General features: G+C 48.0%; 1 protein-coding gene across 1 annotated transcript in view; it reads left to right on the top strand.

The window, feature by feature from the left end:
• Positions 1-1185: 1185 nt before the first annotated feature.
• Positions 1186-24732, top strand: part of Tafa1 (TAFA chemokine like family member 1) — a 412280-nt gene continuing 388733 nt past the window's right edge. The window contains exons 1-2 of the mRNA XM_047534840.1: positions 1186-1443; positions 3362-3482. Of these exons, the coding sequence (XP_047390796.1) occupies positions 3371-3482 (112 nt within the window). The 5' untranslated portion in view covers positions 1186-1443; positions 3362-3370. The remainder of the gene's footprint in view (positions 1444-3361; positions 3483-24732) is intronic.

Here is a 24732-nt window from a genome sequence, read left to right as displayed (position 1 = left end):
ATGCCTGCAGAGAGGTAGTCTGAGGATTCCCAGAAGGTTTGAAGAGGGAAGACCACGAGGCCGACTTCCATGCTGGAGACAACACAGATTAGACAGAAGGAGCCACGGCAGGCAGTGGGGATCTCTTTTTCTACTTTGTCCCAAGCATCTGACACATTGTCAGTGCCTCAGGGGTGATTTGTACAGCAGTGGAGTGAGTGTGCAGAGTCGTGGCTGGTGGGTCTGTGAGGGAGGAGTAGGTCACCTTGTGAAGGAGGAGTGGGCCACCCTGTGAAGGAGGAGCGGGCCACCCTGTGAAGGAGGAGTGGGCCACCCTGTGAAGGAGGAGTGGGCCACCTGGTGCATCTCTAAGGTCCAGTCTGATGGCAGCACTGCCAGAGCAGCACGGGCCAGGCCACAGCACGAGCAAGGAGATGGAGCTCTGCATACCTCCCACCCCGGCCTGCTATTTCAGGGACAGCAAACATTTTAAAAAGAGCCTTGAGCATATTCTTCATTAAAATCCAGTTTTCAATGCTAAAAATGACATATTTCTATTTATTAAACATATTTGAAAAAGACTCTGGGCTTAGGAAGATAAACATCTCTATTGTATTCCAGATAGACTGCATTCCCAGATTTAGCTGCCAAAACAACCAGCAGAATTAAATTAGTATAAGCCTAACAATATTTTTGGTTAACATATTGGCTCAAAGAACATTAAGAGGTAAAAGACGGAAAATATTTCACTTTCCCATTTACTGCTGGAAGTCTAACACCCATTAACACCATCAATATTTTGCTGAATGGTTTTTTTCTTTTGTTTCTCCTTCTGTCTTCAGTCTTTTGGCAAATGAATGGCACCAGATAAACCTCTCCCAGAACACACCAGGCAAGCGAGGGTTAAAGAGCTGCTTGAGTTGTGGCAGAGCTGGGGCTGGTGGGGGATGCGAGGCTGCAACAGAGGGTAGTGTCACTTTAAGACATGTGGTACTTTGGAGAGGAGGGATGTATTGAAACAGACTCCTGCTACTTACAGCGGGCACACAGCCCCGCTCCTGCCTCTCCCTGCCTGACTGCTGGATGCACGGGCGAGGGGCCGGCGGCTGACAACTACAAGCTGATCCTCATCAGGACGCTGCACATTATCTCACCCTCACTTCAAAGGTCTCGGCAGGCAGAGGTGACGCCAGGGGATGATTTAAAGGTGAAGATGACAAGCTTTCCACCTCTCAGAGCCTGGCTCCTTTTCTGACAATACCGTCTGAATGAACCGATGTCTTCTTTACTGGGGAAATAGATCGGAAGAGAAGAACATTTTCTTTTAAAAATTTCTGATTAAGAAGATTGTTGGGAAGCTCTTTCTTTAGAAGCTCAAAATTGTGGCACAGATGGATTTTAAAAAGTGTTAGATCTTTCCAATGAACACTAATAGAGTACTCTGCTCTTGGCTGGATTTTTCAGGTAAGAAGCCTCTTTAAAGATTTAAGATTCAGAAAGCAGATTTGAAACATATTCAACCCTTCGTAGAGGACTATGCAAGGCTGGATTTATTATTTGGGGAAACACTTATTAGCACTGAGACAAGCTCTCCTTAAGAGAGTGAGCCAGGAGAGTGTTATGCAGGAGCCTCAGAAGTAACGCTGAGAATTAAAGAAGTTAAATGGAAAAAGGGGAATGTTGCAAATGTTGAGTCAGAGCCCTGTTTTAGTGCTGGAAGATTTATGTGGGTGAAGAAATGAGAAGGGAAACAGAGGCAGTAGAGAACTATTAAGTTTTGATGGTGGTGGGATTTTTTTTCAAGTTCAGATTCATTCTCATTGCCTCTCAGCAGTGATTTGGGGGCATCAACTATGTACCACGGTCACCCATGTGTCATCTTCTGTGATGTGTGGGGTATTGTGGAAAGGCCCTCGATGCACTCATTTTAGGGTTCACGGGAAGGTGTTGCCGTTTGTCTCTATGAGGAGAAGGTACCTGTGTTGTCTTGATAGTTCTGAAAACAACAAGGGGGAGCATGTTGTATACAGAAGTAAATAGTGGGCTGTGCACCTAATTAGAAAGTGGGTGGTCCATCTCAGCCACAGACCTGGCCTGGGTGGTGCTGGACTGTTGAGGATAACGTGTTCCCACTTTGCACTTAATTATACTGTTAGTGTTTATCTATCTATTATAGTCCTCGAGCCTTCTCAAAGGCCACGGCTCTCTCCCCAAACCCACAAATTATCCTGTATTATGTGCAATACATATGGGTATAGTGTATATTTTTGCTTTCTGAACATCACAGTTTTTGAAAGAGTGCCAATTTAGAATAAAGAAACCACACTGGGAGGTCACTAGCAGGTTTTCAACATATATTTGAAATTCTTGGAGGGTATCATTTGACAGGGGAAAGGAAAGAAAGAAACAGCCTTGGTTTCACAGCCCTCTCTACTTAAGAGAAAGGCATGTTTTTCTTGTAAAGCATGGATTCTTGCATAGAGAATGCCTCCTCTCCCGGGCTGAATAAGGGTGATGCTTCGAGTTTGATTAATCTGGTGATGTGAAATGCAGCACAAGGTGTTGTTTGAGAAATTGGACAATGTGTAGCGCAGTTGAGCCCCGGTAGTTCTGAGATCCTCATAGGTGCAGATAATACTGTCAAAGTTTCAGTGCCTGAGAAAAGGTATATGTTCATCCATAAATACATAACCACCTGTATATGCATATTCATCAGCTCTATACAACAAATGCCACAGTGGAGGCTTAGGAGGCAAAGTAATACTGTAAATTATGGTTTGCTCCAGGATGCAAGATAGATCTTGCATCTGAAACTCAGTCTGGCTGAAGACAATTCCTTCTGATGTTAAGTCCAGCCAGAAAGATCTGTTCTATCAGGAGATTACAACATGCCTCTGAGAAATGATTACTTAGTTTAGAAGACAGCATTGTGATTAAAAATTCATGACTGTAGAATTAAAAAAAAAAAAAAAAGAGCCCACTCTTTCCTTTAAGGCTTATGTCAGACTTGCAATGAAGTTAGAATGAACAGGAGTCTGCAGCTTTTCAAAGCTGGGATGACTGGAGTTTTAAATCCTGTGAAGCAGGATTGTTAGTTGGCACATGATGCTTCCAACTGCCTAATTGGTAGTCAGAAACTTTATTTTTGTATTTTGGCAATCCTTGGAGTTTTATTTTATAGAATTTAAAAAATGTGCTCATGATCTTGTGGAGGTTTTCCCTCAGCCCCCTTCATGGCATGACCTCTGCTGGCTCACGGGTGCGAGCCCGCCAGGCCGCGCAGGAGCCTGGCATCGGAGACCTGCCCGCCCTCTCCGGCGCTGCTGCCTGGGCTGGGGACCTGCAGCCAGAGCTGACCTCTCTTGCCGCGTGTTCTCTTTAGAGAACGGCCATGGTCTCTGCGATGTCCTGGGCCCTGTACTTGTGGACGAGTGCCTGTGCCGTGCTGCTCTGCCACGGGTCCCTCCAGCACACCTTCCAGCAGCACCACCTGCACAGACCAGGTAAGGGAAATGCGCCTTCAGTCCCACCACCGGCACCAGCAGATGGTGACGTGCCAGCCACAGAATGTGCAGCGTGTGGGCAGCTGAGCTCCAGAACATACTGCTACTGGTGCTCTGGGGGAAGGAGGGGAAGGGACATGCCTGGGAGGGGTTTCTGTGAATTTCTCAGAAAAGGCAGGTTCTCCGAGTGACCACCCTTCCACACACCTTGACCAGTTGAAACCGTTTGTGTTTGGATGCTTTGGTCAGTAGCATGATATTCTGCAAAAGGTGGAATGACTTTCAAGACTTGCGGAGTTTCAGGGAAGCAGGATACCATGCTTGCACGTCTGTTCCAGGCAAGCTTCTGTACCCAGTGTAGGTACTGGGATCAGTCTGCGTGGGGTGCAGGGTTCCATGGAGGTAGTCCCCAACTTTAGAACTGAGTTGTCAGGGGAAGAGAAGCTAAAGAGACTTGCTCTTCTTTCCTGGTTTAGACTGCCTCCTCCCTGGTCCCCTCTCTGCCCGCCCGGTGTGCTCCCGCCCTCCCGCCAGCTTCTCCGTGGCAGGTTCAGGAGCACTTCCCTCTCACCTGACCCTCTGCTTTTCCTGTATTGGATTTTCAGTTCTGGCGTTTTCTTCCTTCCACTCTCGGTGCAGAGTGTTTGCTACCCTTCTCTGTCCCCCTCTATAGCCTGGGCTCCCCCATCTCCGGTTCGCTTGACTCACCTTCCCTGCATGCCCTCGGCCCTCGGCCCTCGGAAACATTCCCGTCCATTTTCTGCTCCGCTTCAGCCTTTGCCTCCTGCCACTCCACCCCACCTTCTCCCTCCGAGGCCGCCCTCTGATGGTCAGGTTTGGCCTCTCTTTGGGGACCAGTTGCGCGCCCAAGTTCTGACCTCAGTTGTGATTGCTCCCGGCCCTCCACCCCTCTCCAAATGCCCTCCATCAGGGTACACAGCTGCCTTCCCCTGCGGCGGTCCAGCAGCTGGGCCTGGCTCTCTGCAACCTGGACGCCCTGGGCTTTGGGTACAGCCCTGCGGCAGCACCAGGGACACTCTCCTGCTCTCCCGCCTGCAGCTCTGCTGGGCTGTTGATCAGGTGCAGAGTGGTGCTCAGCAGCACCCGGCTGCAGGCGGCGCCCGTGCTGCGGACCGGATCATGCTGCGGGCCGGCAGGGATGGAGCGCAGCGGCTCAGAGCGACCAGGCCTTCAGGAGCAGGGGAGGTGGCCTGTGTGGGGTCAAGGTCTGCAGATGGTCAGGTGGGCAGGTCTTGCTCATTAGAGCTACTTTGGTGCTCTAATTCCAGAACCCTGGTCCAGCCCCATGCAGAACCACCAACCCAGGAGCTTGGGCGCCCAGGTGGAAGGAACAAATGTCTAGTGGGCATCCCACTCATTGCAGCCAGTGGCCTAATCAGAATTTCTGGCCTGCTCTGCCAGAAAATGTCTTAACCTGTCCCGTAGTCATTTAGATAACGCAGGAGCTCTGCCTTCATTGCAATACTAACGAAAAGAATTCATGCAGACAACTATGTTTGGGAGGGGTTCATTCCAACTGTGGTTCATGCTTCTGCGAGTGGCTGCGATTCCCCGACCTCCCTGCCACACACACACACACACACACACACCTTTGCTCTGGCGACTGAAGTTCCAAGGGACTGAGTGAATTGTCTCAACCACACAGCAAATAGCTACCAATGGGAATCAGATCCATCTAGTTTCCGCCCCCCCTCCCCCTTTGAGGAGGTGAGTAGCATCATGTTCCTGTGATTTGTGAGAACTCTCAAGGTGTGTCAGTGCAGGGCTTGTTAAAGTTAACTCTCAAGGTGTGTCAGTGCAGGGCTCGTTGAAGTTAACTCTCAAGGTGTGTCAGTGCAGGGCTTGTTGAGGTTAACTCTCAAGGTGTGTCAGTGCAGGGCTCGTTGAGGTTAACTCTCATCTCAAGGTGTGTCAGTGCAGGGGCTTGTTGAGGTTAACTCTCAAGGTGTGTCAGTGCAGGGGCTTGAGGTTTCCGGCCCATTCTGGGAGGTGGCTGTTGCAGAGCAGTGAGTGGCACTTGGTCAAGGGGACAGCAGAGCTCAGGACTGACTGTCATCTGTCACTTAACATTATGAGGTGACCTTGGGAAATTGACTTTTTCCCTCTGAGCTCATTTCCTATCTGGAGATAAGTTGGGGATGTAAATAAAATAACTTCCTGGGAACAGCTTTGTAAACAGTAAAGCTCTTCATGAACGTCAGTCATTACTGGCATCCCATTTGGTAGACAACAACCTGCAAGCCAGGGAAATCGAATGAATCAAGCTTTACTGTTTGCACAGCTAAGAATCCACAAAGCTAGGAAACCACCCCCCCCCAAAAAAAAAAAAACCAAAAACCTGTTTTGTTTTTCTTCTGATTTTTTTAACCACGTGGAACATGGCTAAAGCATACCACCAAATGCTATTTATTTTTATGCACTATGTGTGTAAAATCATAAAATAGTACAGTTTGCATGAGCTTTCACATTGTTTCTTTTCAATCTGTTACAGTACAGGTTTGTTCTTTCCTTTTTCTTTATTAAGTGGGGGTTTAAGTGTTGTGTGTGCAAGAAAACTCCTGTCTTTCTAGGGTTTTTTAAATTAAAACATGGTATCTACTAACTGAGAAACACATTTTGGGTTCTGGCTGAAATTAAACCCAGTGCTTGTTTTCTCCGTTCTGTGCCCCTGAATTTGTGTATTACCAACCAGTGTATGGAGGGGTTGTCCTTCAGTACCCAGGAACCTGCAGCACCACAGCCAGTGCCAAACCCATGTGCTCACATTTGAGACCCATCTCAGCTTCATTGTAGAAATGAAGAAATTATAAATACCCACTTTTAGATGCAGAGAGATTAAAATGATATTTGGCTGAAAGTCCAGTGGTTCTACGTAATATGATTATTCAACTTTCTTGGGTTTTTGACAGTGCTCCGAAGATTAAAGTAATAGATCTTGGTCAGAGCAATATTCTAGATTATTTCAGACAGACTCTTTAATATAATCTTCTGTTTTGATTTTAAGAGTAAAAATATGCTTTTTTTGGTGATAGTTGTGACGTTTTTCCTTTGTGGGTCTTAAATCTTCAGGGACACTAATGAAATGTGTATGAAAACCAGAAAGAAATCAGGGCCAGTTATCTGCGACAACCCACCCCTAAATGAGCAAATAAATAAATAAATAGCTGGATAAATGAGCAAAAAAGAAAAAACATAATCTCATTTTCTCAAATCGGTTAAAACAAGTGACATGATGAGGAAAAACGAGGCCCCGGCAGCGCCTGGGTTTGCTGCATTTGCCTAAGCTTGAAAAATCGCCTCTTCATGAAGCAGGAGCAGGCGGACTCTGCGTGCATACCAAGTATCTGAGAAATGTGCAAGATGACAGATCTTTCACTTGCCTCTGAGTGGCGGGGAGGGGCTCCAGGCCACCCTCACCTGCTGAGAAGTAGCTGCCCCTCCCAGCCTCCTGCAGGCAGCTCCCGGCCCCTCCTCAGTGAGCTTGATGGCGCTCCCACCCTGGCAGCCAGTTTCAGTCTCAAGAAATAACCCGCCGCCCTGACAGATGAGTGGAAGCTGCTGTGCGCCTCTCCTTTGTGCTGCACCTGGAAGGCACCACTGGCCAGGGTCCTTGAGGGACGTGGTTGGAGACTGGGGCCAACTTCTGCTCTCATGGCATAGAATTGGGGCCGTGTTTTTGTGAAGCCGTGAATTTGTGATCTGTCCTCTCAACGCAGTGGGTTTGTACACAGGCCAGATGAGAAGACGTTAACTAGAAAACTGACTGGTTTTAATGTATTCGCCTGCAGTCTCTAAGTACTTCCTATTTTTCATATTTATAGTATTAGGAATGCACCATTTATTTTCACTTACTCACTAGTTAAGGAAGATTAAAACAGTCAATCAAACGAAAGTGAATTTTAAAATTATAATGAGTAAAAGTGCTATAGATTAACAGATTTGTAATTTCAATAATTTAATGTCTGGCCAGATCAAGTTTTTATTTAGGGAACGATGGAGGAGATGACCTAACTTGAGGAGTGTTTGTGCCTGTTTTTTTTCCTAGGGAGCTATAGGAAGGATGCAGCTTTCTGGAAGGACAGACTAAGCAATGAACACTCAGAGTGGTGGTGTGTTGTTGCAGGTAGTTAAGGCCGCCAGCTTCAGCTCCTCGTACTCACCCGTGTGCTCGTAACAGGTGTGACGGGATGAATGGTGTGCCAAACGGAGCTTTCTAATTTGAGGTTAGCTTTTTCTCCTTATGGATGTATGAGTTATGACAGCAGCTTTATTGGTTAGTTTTAGGTGTGTGGGTAGATGTGTGTGGGGTGTCCTTAAAACTTAATGCAGTATGGATCATCTCGAAATTCTTTAGCAAGAAAAGAATTCCTTGGTAATTTAAAATTATATAGATAGATTACATGAGACAAGGAGTCATAAGTATATAATGAATCATGTACTCTTGAGTCACAGCTATTTTATTGACAGGGGTGTGTGGAAATGATATATAGAAAGATTACCCTAAATAGAATCATCTCTGTAATTTGTACTTGACAGGATTTAAAGCTACATTAAACAAACAGTGTATGTCAGAAGTTTTCGTTGAGGACTTAATTATTACATGCAGAACATCACATCCATTTTAATGCATGATATTTTTGGTTAAATTATTTGAAAGCATTCTTATATGCCTTACACTTAGTTTTACCTTGCTATTCAAAATTACTTTTTCGAAAGCTGCTTAAGGAATATGCATTAGAATACCAAGATACATTACAATAAAGGGTTGGTCTTATAATTCTAACATAAAAACTCGTGGGCACAACTGTGGCTACATACTGGATTTTAAGCATGCCTCCCAGAGCAGGTTGCTAAGTATAGTGAATTGGTCTGAGGATGAGAGCAGACAGGCTGTTATTGGTGTAAGCTGGTGTAGTGATAATCCATTGATCCTCTGATTGATGATATTGACCTCATCCTAGAATCAGAACTCAGCTATGGACATTTGCTAAAACCCCCAAACATGGGAACCAAGTAGAGAGGAAAATAAGTACTTCCTATCAATGCCATGAATCTATAAGAAACTGTACCACACTGCACACATGATTACTGATTTGAGCTCAAGCCTGTGGCTTCAGTTCATAGTTAAGGTAAACAAATGTCACACCACATTGCAAACAAAGATATTTAGAAGTACCACAAATGAATGCTCATGTTCAATTGCTGATTTCTTAAAGTTCATGTGAGATGATGATTTGAGCTTGTTTCTAAAATTCTTTCTATTTTATACCCTGTGTAAAAACCTCAGAGTTGGAGTAGACCCAAACAGGTGAACCATTTTTTGAAAACCATTTGGTAATGTCTCTCAAAATGTGAAATGTGCAAGTCTCAACACACTTTTCTATTTCCAGATGGCTAGTACTAAGATTATTGGACAAGTGTGAGGAGATGTATGCATGTTAAGGTACAGTGATTGCATGATGGTTTTAATGGCAAAAATAAGAGAGTTTCACCTCCATCAAACTCATATTGGTAAAATAAATCATGGCATAGCTCCACTTGGTGGAATTGGTGTCTCCTGATGTGGAGAAACACTCACAATATGCTTTTGAGTGAAGAAAGCAAGGAACAGAGTACACTGCTGAAAATAATTTTTGAGGGAAAAAGTCACACTTATACATGCACAAAAAAATGTCAGAAAGGACATGGACAACTTTTACCTGACACTTGCTAAATCTAGCGGAAAGACTGGAATGAGCTACACTTTTACGTCCTATAATTCTGTGGTTTTTGGATTCATTATTGACATTAGCATCTTTTGCTTTTTAATGAAAAGCTTAACATATTAGGCATAAAGAGTTTTAATGGTAAAATTAGAAATATATCAAACTGTTTTCAGATAAAGAATAAATAAGGGGGCATAGGTAAGAAAATACTGAGAGGCGCTTTTCCTCCTAGGAGCCTTGATCTAGTGAATTGTCTAGGCCAGCTTTCTCAAGTTGTGCTTCCTGGACACTGTGCCCTCAGATGCCCCTGGAGAGGTGTTGGTGGGCTGTTGGGGACCCCTTGCTGCGTGCACTGTGTGTTCTGCTTTCGGAGGTCTGCAGCACATGCTCCTTCTGGAAGGATTTGCAGTTAAGAGGCCTGGTTTTGTAAGGTGAAGATTCTCCTAATGTTCCTTTGTTTAAATTTAGATGGCAACATCTACAGCATCTATTCATATCACAGGCATTGAGAAGTGTTTGTGAAGATAATTCTGGAATCTGGTGCAATTTGTCCTTTTTATTTTTCCCACTCAGGTACTCAGCATACAGTAGGTGCTTGGAAAACACTTTTAGTTATTAAGGGAGGGATGTAGGTTCTGGAGGAATTTTAAACTATCCCTTGGATGCTACAACTTGTGTGTGAGTGGGTGTATAAATGTAAGATGTGTGTGTATCTGTGTGTGTACGATTTGTAGCCCTCTCAATGGAGAGTTGTGTGACAAAACATTACTAATGCTTTAGAGAGAATATGTTTATAGATAAGAATATGTAGAGAATTTACTTCTAAGTGTCATCATAATTAAGTCCCTTGACATTTTAGTCACAGGATGGACAGTGCCCCATCACCATGGGTTTAAGAATCATTGGTCTTGAGGGATTGAAGAGGAGCTTCACTTAGCAAATGGGGACAGTCTTTTAACTTTCCATGTCTTTTGATAGCAAGAGAAAAATACAGTTCATCTTTGTAGCAGAGAGGATATAACACCAGATGAGCAATTTCTTCTTTCTTTGGTAAAGAGAAACTGCATGAGTTCATTAACAATTTGTATGAATTGATTGAATCTCCAAAGAAAATGTCCTCAAAGCACATAGGAAGCTCTCTTGGCCCACTGTTTCTTTCTCCTTCCCCGAGGGAAGTTCTGGAGAAAGAAAGAAGAGTGGTGTTCTCGAGAGGTTTTCCTGAAGCAGATCCCTCCTTTATGCAGGGAAGGGTCAGACCAGGTCTCACCCTGAGTCCACAGGGCGGAAGACCACCTGGATCCTCAGGTGTGCTGCGTCCTCAGGTGTGTTGTTCTGAGGCTGCCCTTCCCTGCAGCTGCTCCGTGGCACCCTCGCTGGACTTTCCCTGCTAGAGTGCCTCCATGTCATTCAGAAGGGTCCAAGACTTGTGGAGTGTGCATGCATCCAAAGGATGTCCCTTAGTTTTCCCTTGTGGATGAAGAGTGGGCTGATCGAGTCACGTGCTCCGAGTGGATACAAAATGTCGCCTCCCAGATTTCACTGTACCACTCACAGTGGGGAAAGTGCTTCCTGCTTCTGGAGACTAACCACATGTCCTGGATCAGGGTCAGCAGGCGTGCTTCCCACTGAGTCAGCACTGGGTAGGTATTCAGGAAGTGTGCGCTCATCAACTAGGGTTAGCCAAGCAAGAACTTTACATCCTGTGAAATGCAAATGCTGATGGAAGGGACCACCGTAAGCCTCCTGTGATGTCACCCTAGGAGGAACGAGAGTGGGAGCAGGGATCAGAGGCTGGGCCTTCAGATCTCCTTCAACTGGAGGGATCAGTGCTGTGGAGGTGGCTCCTTAGTTCCAAGGAACTGACCCACGTATTCCATAAACAGTGGTGTGCGTTCTCTTAAGTGATGAAGATTCGAGCTGCCCCACAGTGGTTTGTTCATCTTACCTACTTGAAACAGCGTGAATTAGTATGAAATTATCTTTTGTATTTAAAGGAGACATTTGCTGAAACTACGCAACAGTTTTCTGCATGATTTCATAGGTGGCAAGGCAGGGCCTTCATGGCATCAGGAAAGGCTGGAGTGTGGCACCCCAGAGCCCATGCCCATGCCCATGCCTGGCGGCTCCTGAGGTGGGCCCAGCTGGGTAGCCCACCGGTGTTCCAGGGTAGGCTAGAAACGTACTGTAAGTCCCTTTCCTTGTAAGTGTCAGGTGGGCCAGACGGACTTGACTGAGGGCTCTCCCACCTGCAGGCGTCTGGGTAGCGCCTCAGCCCAGATGGTCTCCAGTGCCAGCTTTCATGGTTCCTAAGGAAAGTACTGGAGAGGTGGGGCGTGGGCCCAGGGCGTGCTCCAGCCATGCCCTCCGCGCCAGCTCTCCGCCGACCCTCGATGGTGTGCCGCTCCGGTGCCGGATGGCTGGCGTGCCCCCAGGGTTATGCAGGGGCTCCGGGAGCGGAGCTTTTGCCTGATGAAGCCAGCGTTGCCATCAGAGGTCTCATTTGAATCTCAGCTAAAAATCAATTAATTTTATTTTAGATTAAGGTTTGGGAGAAATAGTAATCAGTAAATGTAATAAAACAGAGATAAGCACCAGGCAGCACAGTGATGCCTATATAAAACTCTTAATTTAATCTTTTATTAAAGTTCTCAAAATCCAGTTTGTAGCCCACTGGTGGGTTATCAATCTGTCTTGAAACCCAAGCTTGCTTCTTTGTTCTTTGGGGCAAATGATTCAAGATTTCACATTCATTAATTTGGTATAAGAGTAAAGACAACGTATTAGTAAACCAAGTTATTATTCTGCTAGAAACGACACATAACTAGGGTTTACTGAGCTTTCTTAACCTAGGATCATACAGGAAAGCTGGCTGTCAGCTCTTGGAAGCATTGCAAATAATTAGAATCCACCCAATTTTAGGAAGGATAATTTGTCTTCAGTGTATCGTGAGTGTTGTCTCAGGTTGCTAATAATTTTCAATTGCTGTGGTCCTTGCTTTTTAATTATAAATTAGTGTTGGTTTGGTTAGCTTCCTCATTATCAATTAGGTTTTCTGTGGGCTCTTTGGTTAACTATGTATTTAAGGGATGCATATTTGCATATTTTACATTTAAATTTAAAAAGAAATTTGTTTTATTTTTTTGAAGACTAGATGATTTGGTCACCTTTTCTTAACTGTGACTAAAATACCTGACAGGAACAGTGCAGAGAAGCAAAAGCTTAATGGACTCATGGTTTTAGAGGTCTCAGTCCATAGGTGGCCAGCTGCATGGCTCTGGGCCCATGGTGAGGCAGAGCATCATGGCAGCAGGGCATGGAGGAGGAGAGCAGCTGAGGACACTGACAGTCAGGAAGCAGAGAGAAGGAGCTCTTCTCACCAGGGAGAGAACAGGAACCCCACAGTGACGCCCCAGTGACCCACCTCTCCAGCCACAGTGAACCCTCGCAGTTACCATCCACATCAGTGCATCAGTCCACCAGTTAGATTGCAGCTCTTATGAAAGAATCGTGATCACCTCTGAACGTTCCTGCATTGTCTCACACATGAGCTTTTGGGGGACGCCTCATATCTAAACCATAGCATAGAATTTCATTCACTCCTGAATTGTGAGCATAGGTTCAGAGATGGTGAAGCCATATTCTTATGGGCGACAGACCTGTATGTGACCACCCTAAGATGTGTTTGTGTGGCAGCTCTTGTGTAGCGGCAGCATTTATTACTGCCTCTGAACCCCCACATACTCTCTCATGGCAGGTAACATTTTAAAATTTTTATGTCTGTAGGGGTATGGTTTTATAACACAGGAAAATGATAGTAGGTTCATCATGTCTTGTAGAAGTAATTAGTGGTTGATAAGTACTTCTTTCTAAGAATCCATCACCTGAGAATTTCCAGCTGGGAAGTAGGAACAGGTGGGAACTAGGTGTTTCACCTCTTCAGTGTGCTGTGGTCCGGGAGTTTGAATACCATTTCTATTAAGAAATTCTCACTGGGGACCAGTCTTCATGGAATCAGAATTTATAAAACAGGTACTGTGGTAAAAAAGTAAATTGCTCAAGCCCCTTTCCTGAAATAAAACAGTGAGGATGAGAATGTGCCACTCGGAAGCTTCCAGACGAGGTCTTCTTAAATTGCATTGGTTTGGTAACATCTCCTGGCTCTTCATGGGCTGGAAATGCAGGGTGCCACATCCTGAAAAGACACCTGGGAACATCTGTAGGGCCACCTTTTTGACAGCTGCCCCCAGGGTTGTCTAGCAGGAGGGGCAGATTTGTGGTTGCATGCTGCCCTCCCCCACCTCCCCTCCCTCTCAGGCCTACGTGATCAGTTACAGTGAGTCTTCCTTCGAGTCTTCCTTCGGAGCCTGGGTGCGATCTCAGAGTCTCCTCCCCACACTCTATCAGCTGATTGACATGGGTGTGCAGGCTGAGTCTTTGACCATCCCCAGTGTGGCTTGATTGACTGCTTATCTTCAGAGTTCCTCCTTTATCCAGAACAAAAAAATACATTCCACAATACCCTTTTTTTATTTAAATAAGAATCGAACAATATTTTAATTAAATCACATTTATGTGGAGAGTCAGACATGTCCAGTAGCTACCTCTGTTTAAGATAGCAGTTTCAGACAGTTTCTGACAGCTGAGAGCTCTCTCTCTTTTTTTTTTTCTGAGAAATTTTGACTCCTTTCCTGATTCCTCTCTGACTCTATGCCTGTGGTGCAAACCTGCTCATGATGCGGGCAATCACTAAACGGGATGCTGAGTGATCTTAAAGCAGAGAGCAATTCATTCTAAGCAGAGATGGTTCTGGACGTCCTCTTGAAGTGGGTGATTTTGTGTTGGGTGTTGAAGCTTTGTTAGGAAGTTGGTTGGTAGAAAAAAGTCAAGGGTGGCCTGTTCAGCCCAGGGTAGGCAGACACACAGAGATGGGGACAGCGACCCTGGATGACCGGAGGTCCTGCTCCAGTTAAAGGACATTTTGTATTGGTCCAATTAAAGGGAAAGCAAGATTTATTTTCCTAGTTACCGCTTCACAGTGTAAAGGCCGCCTTATCAGTGCACATGGTGATGATAGATGGTGAGCTAGGCGAGACCGAGGGGAAGAACCCAGTGTCACAAAGAAGATCAAGTCAGTTAATTACCAGAGAAGCAACCGCCTCACTCGAGCCAGACTCTGAGCCCCAGGACTTTCTCACCTCTGCATTATTAGCTTTGTGCACTAAAAGATGAGATATGTTGCTACTGTTGATTTTAAGTAACTAGCTATCATATTAAAGGAAACTGTATATCTCTAACTCAAAGCCTAAAGAGAATAATTTTTAAAATACAACAAATTTAATACTTGATATTCAACAAATGCTTATTGATCACCTCCTAGGTGCAGAGAATTATGCTTTCCCAGTAGTAATAGACATGTATTTTGTAATCACTGTATTAGCACTGACTTCTGAGATCCCCACCAGGTTATAGCTCTGTGAAAGTAGAGGCTGGGCCATCTCCACTGCCAGGAACAGGGTCAGACACCAAGAATAAGCATATGTTTGCTGAATGAATGAGTGATACTGGACATTTAAAATCCTCGCAATAGCCTTGTGAGGTGGAATGTCTTCCCATCTTTCCAACAAAGAGAAACCCTAAAGGAACAAGTTACTGGCTCATTCATGACCATCCAACATGGGAGGGCACGCTGGGGACTGTTCTAGCCTCTGAATGGTGGCTGGGCTTCCTTAGGCCTGCGGTGAGGCCTCCCGTGCTTCTTGTGCTGGGACAGCATCTGCACTCCTGGGCTCTGTCGCCTCTCCTGCTGTCCTGTCGCACAGTCAGTGTGGGTCCAGTGGTGAAGGTGAGCTGGAAACGTGGGGGGAGGGTCGTGTGCCTTGACAAGTTTTGCCTACAGGGATATCAGCAGGGCATCTGACGGACGGAAGCCACACGGTGCCTCCCTGTGTTGGGGGCCACAGCTCCGCGCTGGCCAGGCAGCCCTGTTTCCAGCGCCTTGTGTGTGGGCTACATCGTGCCCGGGGGTTGGGTGGCATGGCAGAGCCATGCCCTGGCCTTCGTTTGCTGACTGGGGCACGCTTTCTTCCCTTTACTGCTGGACAGCTGTCTGTCTGTAAGTACTTTGAACAGGGATCCAGTTTCCAAGTAACTTTCTTCAGACTTGGGAGTGCTTTTTGTGCTCCACACAGGGAAGCAGCAGCACAGGGCAAATCTACATTTATTAGACTTAGTCTCGGTTTAGATTTTCTGTTATACTTAAAATTGAAGTTATAAATCATTTACAATGGAAAAGAATTCTCTCCAACTACAATTTAACTTTTTTGCTAAGATTTTTTGGCATTTATCATGTTGAGACTTTATAAATTATGTAGAATATTGTAAAGTGGCTGACCTTTCTGGTAAGTGATTTGGTCATTTGCAGCAGTGTCTTTTTGCTGAAATACTGAATTTTCTGTCTTTCAAATAAAACCCGCCAGGCCCACAGCCCAATAACATATTAGGTGGAAATTGCTTGTGTAGTCAGACCAGAAATCTTCATTTCCCTTCCTGCTACCACCAAACTAAATACCTTCCTGTGTTCTCAAAGTCCCCGGCGGTGACGGCGGCCTCCAGCACACAGCCCCTCTTCCTGCGTCCACGCCATCGTAGGCCTTGCTAGCAGTCACAGCCTGTTCTGTGAACCCAGCTCAACCCTGAATCCTTCCAGGCCTAGTGCTGCAGTCACCAAGTTAAGAAGCAAGACAGGGCGACTTCAAAACAATGGCAGCACCCATCCCCAGAACTGCCAGCACACAGCACCTGCTCTGCGACATTCCTGCACGCGGCTCACTGATCTGCTGAGACGAAACACAAGGTCTCTTCCTTCTCAGGGCCGTCTCTCCACTGGTCCATTTCAGTGGCTAAGCCAGGCAGTGCTGAGGACTGGAATGACTCCGGGTAGGGCAAACACCCCGTAGGCACGGCATCTACCTGCAGCTTTGGGAGGTGGGTCGCAGGTGTAGGAGTCTCATAGCTGACCTCACCGTCTTGCTGCTGGCGACTCTTGGCCTAAGGAGTCAGTGGGAAGGGGCGGCAGAGTGTAATAGACAACGCAGAGATCACATCCCACCTCCGTCACTGGGCACTTATTTGTGCTAGGTGTGGGCAAGTCAGTGCAGTTCTCCCTGCTTCACCCTGAAAATAGGGACTCCACGTGTAATCCCCCGACCGCGGAGGCACGGGTAAGAGAGGGAAGACGTGAGTTCTACACCTGCCGTACAGGCTTGCACACAGGACCTCTCTATATTGCTCACACTGTTATTGTCAATATTTATGTGGATGTCAGAACAAAAACCAGACCCCTACACATAGAATTTCATTGTACTAAAAGGATGCACCTGGAAATTTCACAACTTGAACCCAGTGAGATGAAACACGAGGTCCGAGTCTTCTGTGCGCAGGTCGCACAGTGTGCCTGCTGTTGAGGGCACTGCTCAGGAAGGTTGGTGGTGGATCACTGACTCCCCGGTTCCAGGGTCAGCACTGCTGTGCCGTGGCTCTCGGGTGGGAACGCGACCCCATTACCACTTCTTGAAAGTGCTACTGTCACCTGAAGTTTATATTGTGTATTCATAGTTTCTCATGAGCTGAACCTTTTTATTATTTTTCTGTGTTGGACTCAGTGCCTTGAGTATACTGAGCATGCTTTCTACTGCTAAGATACACCCTCAGCCCCTTTTGTTTTTATTAATTGTTTTGTAATTAAAACAGTCCATCATGCCTTCATCATAGGACTCGGCTACTAAAGGAAGAAGCCCAGGCCCATGCTGATAAACAGAATGGTGTCTAGATGTCCCTGGGATCTGTCCCGGCACACCACCCGCTTCTCAGCTGTGGGCTTCTGCGTACTGTGTATCTCTGCTGAGTCTAGGCTGCTGTCTTGTAGTAAGAACTGCCTAAGTAACATGGTGTGTGATGTTTGAGCTTCAGCAGGAAGGAGACATAGGAAAGAGCTGGTCTGCTCTCATGCCTTAAGACTCCATGGCACTGTGCCTGCCTGAGAGGAGGACCCATCGGGGCCACTTGTTGAAGACATCACAAGGCAACCTGTATTTGCTGTTAGTGTTTCAGAGTCTCCCAGGAACTGCACCCAGCAAGCACTGGCTCTCACCAAAGAGGTCCAAAGCTTTGCAGGAGCCTTGCTGAGTTCTTTGATAAAACTTTATTATCTCTTCTTTACTGTCCTCATTAACATACTTCAAAAATGCTGTTAAGTATTTCTGGCCAGCAGAGCATCTGAGTAATTTTACAGTAGTGTAAAGGATTTATTAATTATAATCTTTTCATGAGTCTATTTATATTCAATTGTGACATTAATAGGTTGCCAAAACAAACTAGAGCTAATTGTATTTAATTAAATTGTTGGAAACAAGTAAGGGTGGTTTATTACTATTGTAAGCCGAAAGCCCTGTCGATGTTCTTAGCGTGAATAAGATTTGGTGGTAAAGTTCTTTCTACCGGCTATGGCATTATTCATCCACAAAAAGCAATATAAAAATGCTAATTCAAGAAAGCTGGCATCATGAGGGAGTCTTTGGAAGTAGAAGCTTCCCACAGTATTTGCAGTTGTATATCCAGCATCAGGTACATAAAGTGGAATTCCCGGTGGGGCCAGCATACCCGTCTTCCTTCCATGGCCCCGGGAGTGTGAGACATCCTACCTTCCTTCTTTCCTTGATGGGTTTGGTGGGAGGAAGTCTCGAAGATCTGGGTTGATCCTTCTAGGAACAATCTTAGAAAAGACCCTAAGAGGTAGGAGTGGGGCCTTCCCAAGAGCGAGCGAGAGGTTCAGATCGGGAAGCATTCTCAAAAAGAAAAGGGAGTTCTTTTGGGTTAGGAGGCAGAAGGGAAGTCACACTGGAAACATCGGGAAGTGAGGGAGGAGGCCCTGGTCTGGCGTGGATCAGGGCTGGATGCTTCCAAGACAGGAGGCAGAAGAGAGGCTGGATGCAGAAGAACAAGATGGAGTTAGCGCCCTGTCCCGCGAGCGTGGAGACCTTCCTGCGCATCACGCTGACCGGCTGAGCACCGGTGGGGGCCTGGCACGTGCTAAGCACCGTGCTCCTCTCTAGTCCCTTCCCCTAACCACTTCAGACAGTCCTCCTGCTCTCTTTCCACCAGTGAGAGACGTGGGCTCACAGGGGCCGACCAGCCTGCCCGTGGGTGTGACCTGAGCGTGGGGACGTGGATCTGCAGGGAAGCCTGGTTCCAGACCCTGTGCTCACAACAGCTGCAGGACAGAGGGTGCCGTTAGTGTGGCTGAGGCAGACCCTGCAGGATGCAGACAGGCATGTGACAGGGTGGGACACGCGGTGCTGTGCAGCCGAGCACTTGGTCTCCATGGCTCAGGTGGCTGTGGTCTGTAGGCTGTGCTCCACCTCACCTCAGCCCAGGCTTGCTCGCAGCAGGTGACAGAGACACTGCCGTCCATCGAGGCAGCAAAGGGTCCGATGCCAGCAGATGGAGCTGTGGCCTGGTGGTGTCACAGGTCACCTCTGCTCAGCACTTGCTGCCGGTCCTGGTCACAGGGTCACATGACCCCATGGTGCAATCTGCCCCATCCCCAGAAGGTGCGTGGTGAGAGATGTCTGGTGAGTGTCATTCACAAGGCCATAAAATGGCCTGGTGGTCAGGAAGCAGGCTTCCTCCATGTCATGCTGCCGTGCCTGGTACCCTGGCCTCCTGTCTGCTCATCTCAGTGTTAGGAGGAGGCTCGGGAAGCACGGGTGCTGGCCCACAAAGGGCACAGGGCTGATTGAAGACAGACAGTGAGCACAGTGACGCCCGACTGCATTGCTGCCTCTCATCCAGCTGACGTGGGACCGCTGGGCGCCGCGAGGCTCGCTGCTCCTTGAGAGAGCGGGGATGAGCCTGGAGCCAGTGCTCCCGGTGCTCTCGGCTGCTCTCTTTCCTTCCTCCTCCTCCTCATCTGTGGACTGTTCGTTTAAGGAGCATTTCCATGGGGGCGTGCAGGCTGACGCAGGTGTCGCTGCCTTCTCTGGGCTTCAGAGGAAGCTGGCGCAGGCCTGTCTCCCAGCTGGACGCACTTCCTGTTATCCTGGAGGCTGCCCTTGCTCCTCCCCTCTCCGTTTCTAGAACTGTACCTCTTCCTTAGTTGGCAGGCAGAGACATGGCTCCTGGGTCAGAGGCACCCATCTGTCATGCATTAATGCCCGTGGACACGTTGGTGACAGCAGGAGACAGAGGCTTGTAGGGGTCCCAGCAGACTCTGGAAGAAGAAAGTTAATGAAGCTAAGAAAGCCACGATAAGCAGAGGACATGGCGGTTGCAGGTGCTAAATGACTTATTCTCAAACCCTAGGAGCCTGGCGATGTTATTCCCTCTCTCCTTCCTGTAATTAAGTGCTCTCCTAAGGCACAGCGACCTTGGCCGAGAAGAAGTTGTTTGGGGAGGAGTCAGGCTTCCTGAGAGTTCTTATTTAACGGACAGGGTTTTTCCTCATTACCTGAAATAATCAGTGCTGCCGGCAGAGCAGAGAGCTGTGATTCACCCCTGGGAGGCTCTGAGGCTGCAGGGGAGAAGAAAGAACAGGAACTCCAGTTGGCGCCCCAACCAGGCGTGTGTGCCACAGACATCCTTACCCAGGTGCTGTTTTCCTGTGGATGGTTCAGAGGCCGCCCCTGGGTTTAGTTTTGTGAAGTGTGACTTTCCCATCAGGCCTCCCACCTCCTGGGAGTGGAGTCAGGCCTCAGCAGTTTAGAGGCTCCAGGCAGCCTCCTGGGGACAGGCTGGCACACCCTGCTCCTGTTGCTGAGGAGTTGGGAATCACCTTAGCGACGTCTCGCCAAGCTTTCCTTGTTCCCGGAACACGCCCTTGCCCTGTGGCAGCTGGCCCGGCTTGGGTCTCGGCCCTGCTGACTGGGGTGTGGAGACTTGGGCTGACTCCTGCCTCAGTCCGCCTCTGTCCCGGAGCCTCGCTCACCCACAGCCTGCTCCTCCAACTTCCCCTTTCACCTCTGAAGGAAACCGGGCAGGTGCCCTTTCCCTCGGGTTGACATCCACTCTGTCAGCACAGCGCCTCCAGACCCGGCCGCTCGTGCCGGCCGCTGCCCGCTGCCACCTGGGCCGCGCTGCGGTTTCCTCCCAGGTGGCCACTCCTAGGTGCTGCAGGCTGCTCCCTGCACAGGCGGAAGGCCGCTTGGAAGCTGGGCTGTGTCCCTCACTGGCCCGTTCCTTCCGTGCCGCACGCCTCCGCGGGGTGGGAGCAGAGCTCTGCAGCGGCCCCGGACAGCACGCCTCTGGACGTCGGCACCCTCCTCTCGGTGCCCCTGCACCCACACTGGCTCCCGGCTGCCCCTCAGAGACATGCACACTGGCCCTCGCTCTGTGGCCGGTGCTTTCCTGGAGGTCCCTGCGAGTCCCGGTCGCCCCTGCGGGGTCTGTTTCCATTGCCCTCCCTGAGTGGGCCGTGTCCCGCCCTTCTTTCCGCTGGGGCCTTGGCTGCCTTTCTCTCAGGAGGCTCCACTCCCTTACTCAGCGTGTGGTGTCTCCCTCGGCCAAGACGTCGGCTCCCTGGGCAGGGACTCCACTGCGTGGCTCCCTGGCACACCGGGGCGAGCAGGAGGCTCTTGGCAAGTGTATGCTGGCTGGATAAGTGAATAAAAGGGACTCTAGGACCTCCTGGGTGGAAGCCTTCCCTCTCTTTCTCATCAGGTGAGTAAGCGTCCACAGGTCCCTGCCCACGGCCTTCAGCAGTTTGTCAGAGATGGGTTTCCTGGGCTGGGTCGGGCTCAGAGGTCCAGCCTTGCCCAGCATGCGTGAGGCCCTGGGTTCCATCCTCAGCACCATATATAAATAAGTGAATTAAATAACGGTATCGTGTCCATCTACAACTAACAAAATATCTTAAAAAATGGGTTTCCTGGCTGGCTTCAGTGCCCTGGACTTTGGACTGCCTGCCTGGTGGCCAGGGCGGTGAGTCAAGGGTGGCTGGGGCCAAACCTTCGTGAACCTGAGGTGACCTGCCCATTGAGTGGACCAGTGGAAGAGCACAGGCCCCCAAGTAGGTTTATGGCCAGTGGTGATGTCCACTCACACCCCACCCAGAGGATCCATTTTCACCCAGTTCTCTAATAGAAACTCAAATGGTAGGTTAATATGATTTCTCTATACATTTTTAAGTTTTTATTTAACGTTGTAAATTGGTGCATGTTAACTCTAGAGGATTTTTTAAACTCAGAGGAATCCTTGAGGGAAGAATTTCAAGTGTAAACGCCTTGTGAGGTGATAGTATTTAAGTCTGCAGAGTCTTCGCTGTCTCTGCTGCAAGCCCAGTGCACACACACACAGTCTCTCACCTCTGTGCTGCTGAGCCTTGACCTCAGGAGGCAGGCACTTTATTATCCCGGTTTTCCAGATGAGCCCAGAAGCTGTAAGTCTCCCGCACCACACTGCTGGCCAGTGGCTGAGCCGGGACCAGCCCAGGCAGATGGTGTCCGCAGTCTGTACTCCTACCACCAACCCGTCGCTCACTGGTGTGCACCTTCTTTCTGGGAAGGGTGCATGGTTACCTGGGACTCCACTCCTGAGGACAGCAAGCTGTGTTCTCAGGCCTTGTGGAGGGCACATTGCTAAGGGTCTCCTCCAAGATGTGGGCAGGTTGTGGCTTTTGAGGTAGACTATTAATAATGGATAGCTGAAAATAAGATTTCCCCTGCAACACTCACCTGTCTTGAGGATCTTGGGGCCGGGGAAGAACGTCTGAGTTGGTGTATTGTTGCAGCAGGTCACAGAACCAGCTCAAGGTGTCTTCCAGAGAGGCCACTAGGGATGGGGAGATCAGTGTGCTGCTCCTGGACAGTCCCTTCTCCAGGCTGGCTTGTAGTCACGTGGCATGGTTCAGCTCTGGACCAGGTTGGGATGTTGCTTGTGAAGCCCTGATTTCCATTTAAATCATCCAGGGCCTGGTAGCTCTTTGGCAGCTTCTCACCCTGCCCACTTGCAGTGTGTTGACCACTGCTTGATGACCCCCAGGTCCCACACAGGCCATGGGTCACACCTCATGTCTCTGCCTTCAAAGCTGGCTGTGTGGACCCTAGTGTGGGCTCTGGGCTTCTCCCTGCTACTTTCTATCTTTGGATATCAGCCTTCCTTTCCTCCTACTGAAAGCCTTAGACATTTCAGCACTCGCGTCGACTGTGTCAGCTAGAACTCCCAGCTTAATGGTCAATGAAAGAATAAGGACATCTATGAACTGATTACTAATAAGCCAACTGCTGACACCAGGGGAGCACCACCCTGTTCCGGGGTGGTGGAAACGTGCTGGTACTTCATCGTTCTGTGAAGAAGGGTTTTAAGCTGCTGCTTCTCATATGCGACTAAGAGGTGGAAATCCAGGGGCAGTGCTATTTGGAAACACAACCTCTAGCAGTTACTTCTAGAACAATGTGGTGTACCAAAGAAACAACGTGAGCCACATAATTAAAAAATTCTAAGTAGCCACATTAGCAAATGTTAAAAGAGGTGAGGTTAACTAAAATGAGTCTTTACCCCAATATTTTCAAGATATTTTTATTTTCCAAATTTTCCTGTGGCCTCTGGTAGCAAGTTCGCACAAACTCATGGGTGGGGGACAAATAGCAGATGCTTAGTCTCTCATGGTTGTGGAGATTGGGAGTTGGAAATCACATGTCCTCAGGGCCGCACGCTCTCCGAGGGTCCAGGAAGAACAGCCCCTTCTCCTCTGGCTCCTCTGACTGCCCTTGCTCCTCTTCTTCCTCCATCCACACTGCCCACTGCCTGGCAAGGCCCCTGGCCTCCCCTCAGGAAGCTGCCTTTGGATGTAAGGCCACGGCCTAGGGTGGGCGTCTACTCTCAAGATGCCGGATCTCTTTTTCTCTGTGTTAGGTAATCTTCACTCATTTGCCGCATAAATTGGTATCTTCAGGCTCTGGGGATTGGGGTTGGGGACACAGATGTTGGCCCCCTGCAATCATCGTGCCTACATGTAACCAATATGAGGCATTATTAATGATTTACTTCTTTACACTAACAGCATATCTCAATTCAGACACTCAGTTTCCATCAGAAATACTTGATCGGCACTTAGATGTTATAAAATTTACAAAATCTATTCACACACCTGAGTCGTTCCAACCATATCTCAACATTTTTCCAGTAAGGATACCACACATGAGTTTTAAGTCTGAGATTAAATAAACACTCATTTCCTTGATCTCACTCGCCCTACTTCAGGTGCTTGGAGCCTGTGATTGGAACTGCCATGCAGTGTGGTCTCCAGCTTTCCATCAAGCACGAGCCGTCTGCCCTTCTCAGTTCCTCTAATTAACGTCTTTTCAGAATGTTAACTTGATGTTTTGTAAGATGAAGAAATAAGAGAATACACTTAAAATGTCAAGAGAATGGGCGTAGCTGGAAACAAAATGGATAGCATTATTAATAATGGCAAACAGTAAGTCCTATCAGTAAAACAAGCTGTAAAGATAAAACAAGTTTTGACCAGCTCACACTTAATGGTGTTTTAAGCTGTCTGTCTTTTATACAGTACATTTTGCCTGAGAAGTTTCTCAAATAGGAAGCCAATTGTTTGCCCCTAAGCTTGAAATGTACCCTTCTTAGGAAGAGAAAGAATGTCCCTTTTTAGTGGTTTTGGAGAGACCACAAGTCATCTCATGTGTTACATTACAAGAATCATAAGAGCTCAGCTTTAATATCAGAAAGAATTGTACCAACAAAAATAATATTGTGGCTTTTGAGGTGGGCAGGCTTCTAGAATATGTTGCTCCTATTTGGCTGGCACACATCAATTTCAAACCTTGGAGTTGCTTCTTGTCTTAACTCCACAGTTCTTATGCAGAATCAATTCTCAAATTTATTTATTTTTTCAGAAAAAAGAATTCCTTATTTAAAAGTAGAAATCTGCATGTCTCTGTTGGGAATGATTTAAAACAGTCGATACTGAGAAAGGATGAAAGCATGGGCTGGGCCCAGCGATCACCTGACATTGGAGTGACCCCCTTCGGGGGTGTCTGGTGACCAATTTCACATCCCCCCTGGATTCTCGTTTCATTCCACCAGCGGCTGTGTGGGTACTGGTAGGTGCCAGAGGAGAGAGGAGCACATGCAAGTAGACCTTACGCCACAGCCCTTAGCAGGCTCAGCGCGGGGGCCGGGGTGAGGCAAGGAGGAGCCAGAGCTGCCCAGAGACAGGAGAGAGGGGAGGGTGGTGGTGCTGACCGGGAAGGACCAGGGAGGACCTCCAAGGCAGAGGAAGCACGTGGCCCGGAAGGAAGGGAGAGCATTCCTTTCCACTGGCCCAGTTGTTCCTGTGGGGCCAACCTGCCAAGGGACCCAAGGCTTGATCCAGAGTGGCCAGCAGCGAGAGGGATGGGGATAAGGAGCCAGCGAGCTGAAGACGTTTCCTGTGAGGAACTGAGGCTCCAGTGTGAGGCACTTGCTTCTCCTGCTGACCCTGGTCCTCTCCGAAGCCCTCCAGCTCTGCATCC

This window comes from Sciurus carolinensis, chromosome 19 (assembly GCF_902686445.1).
Source record: "Sciurus carolinensis chromosome 19, mSciCar1.2, whole genome shotgun sequence".
Taxonomy (NCBI): Eukaryota; Metazoa; Chordata; class Mammalia; order Rodentia; family Sciuridae; genus Sciurus; species Sciurus carolinensis.
Note: the sequence above shows the minus strand (reverse complement) of the source record. Positions and strands in the feature narration are given on the sequence as shown.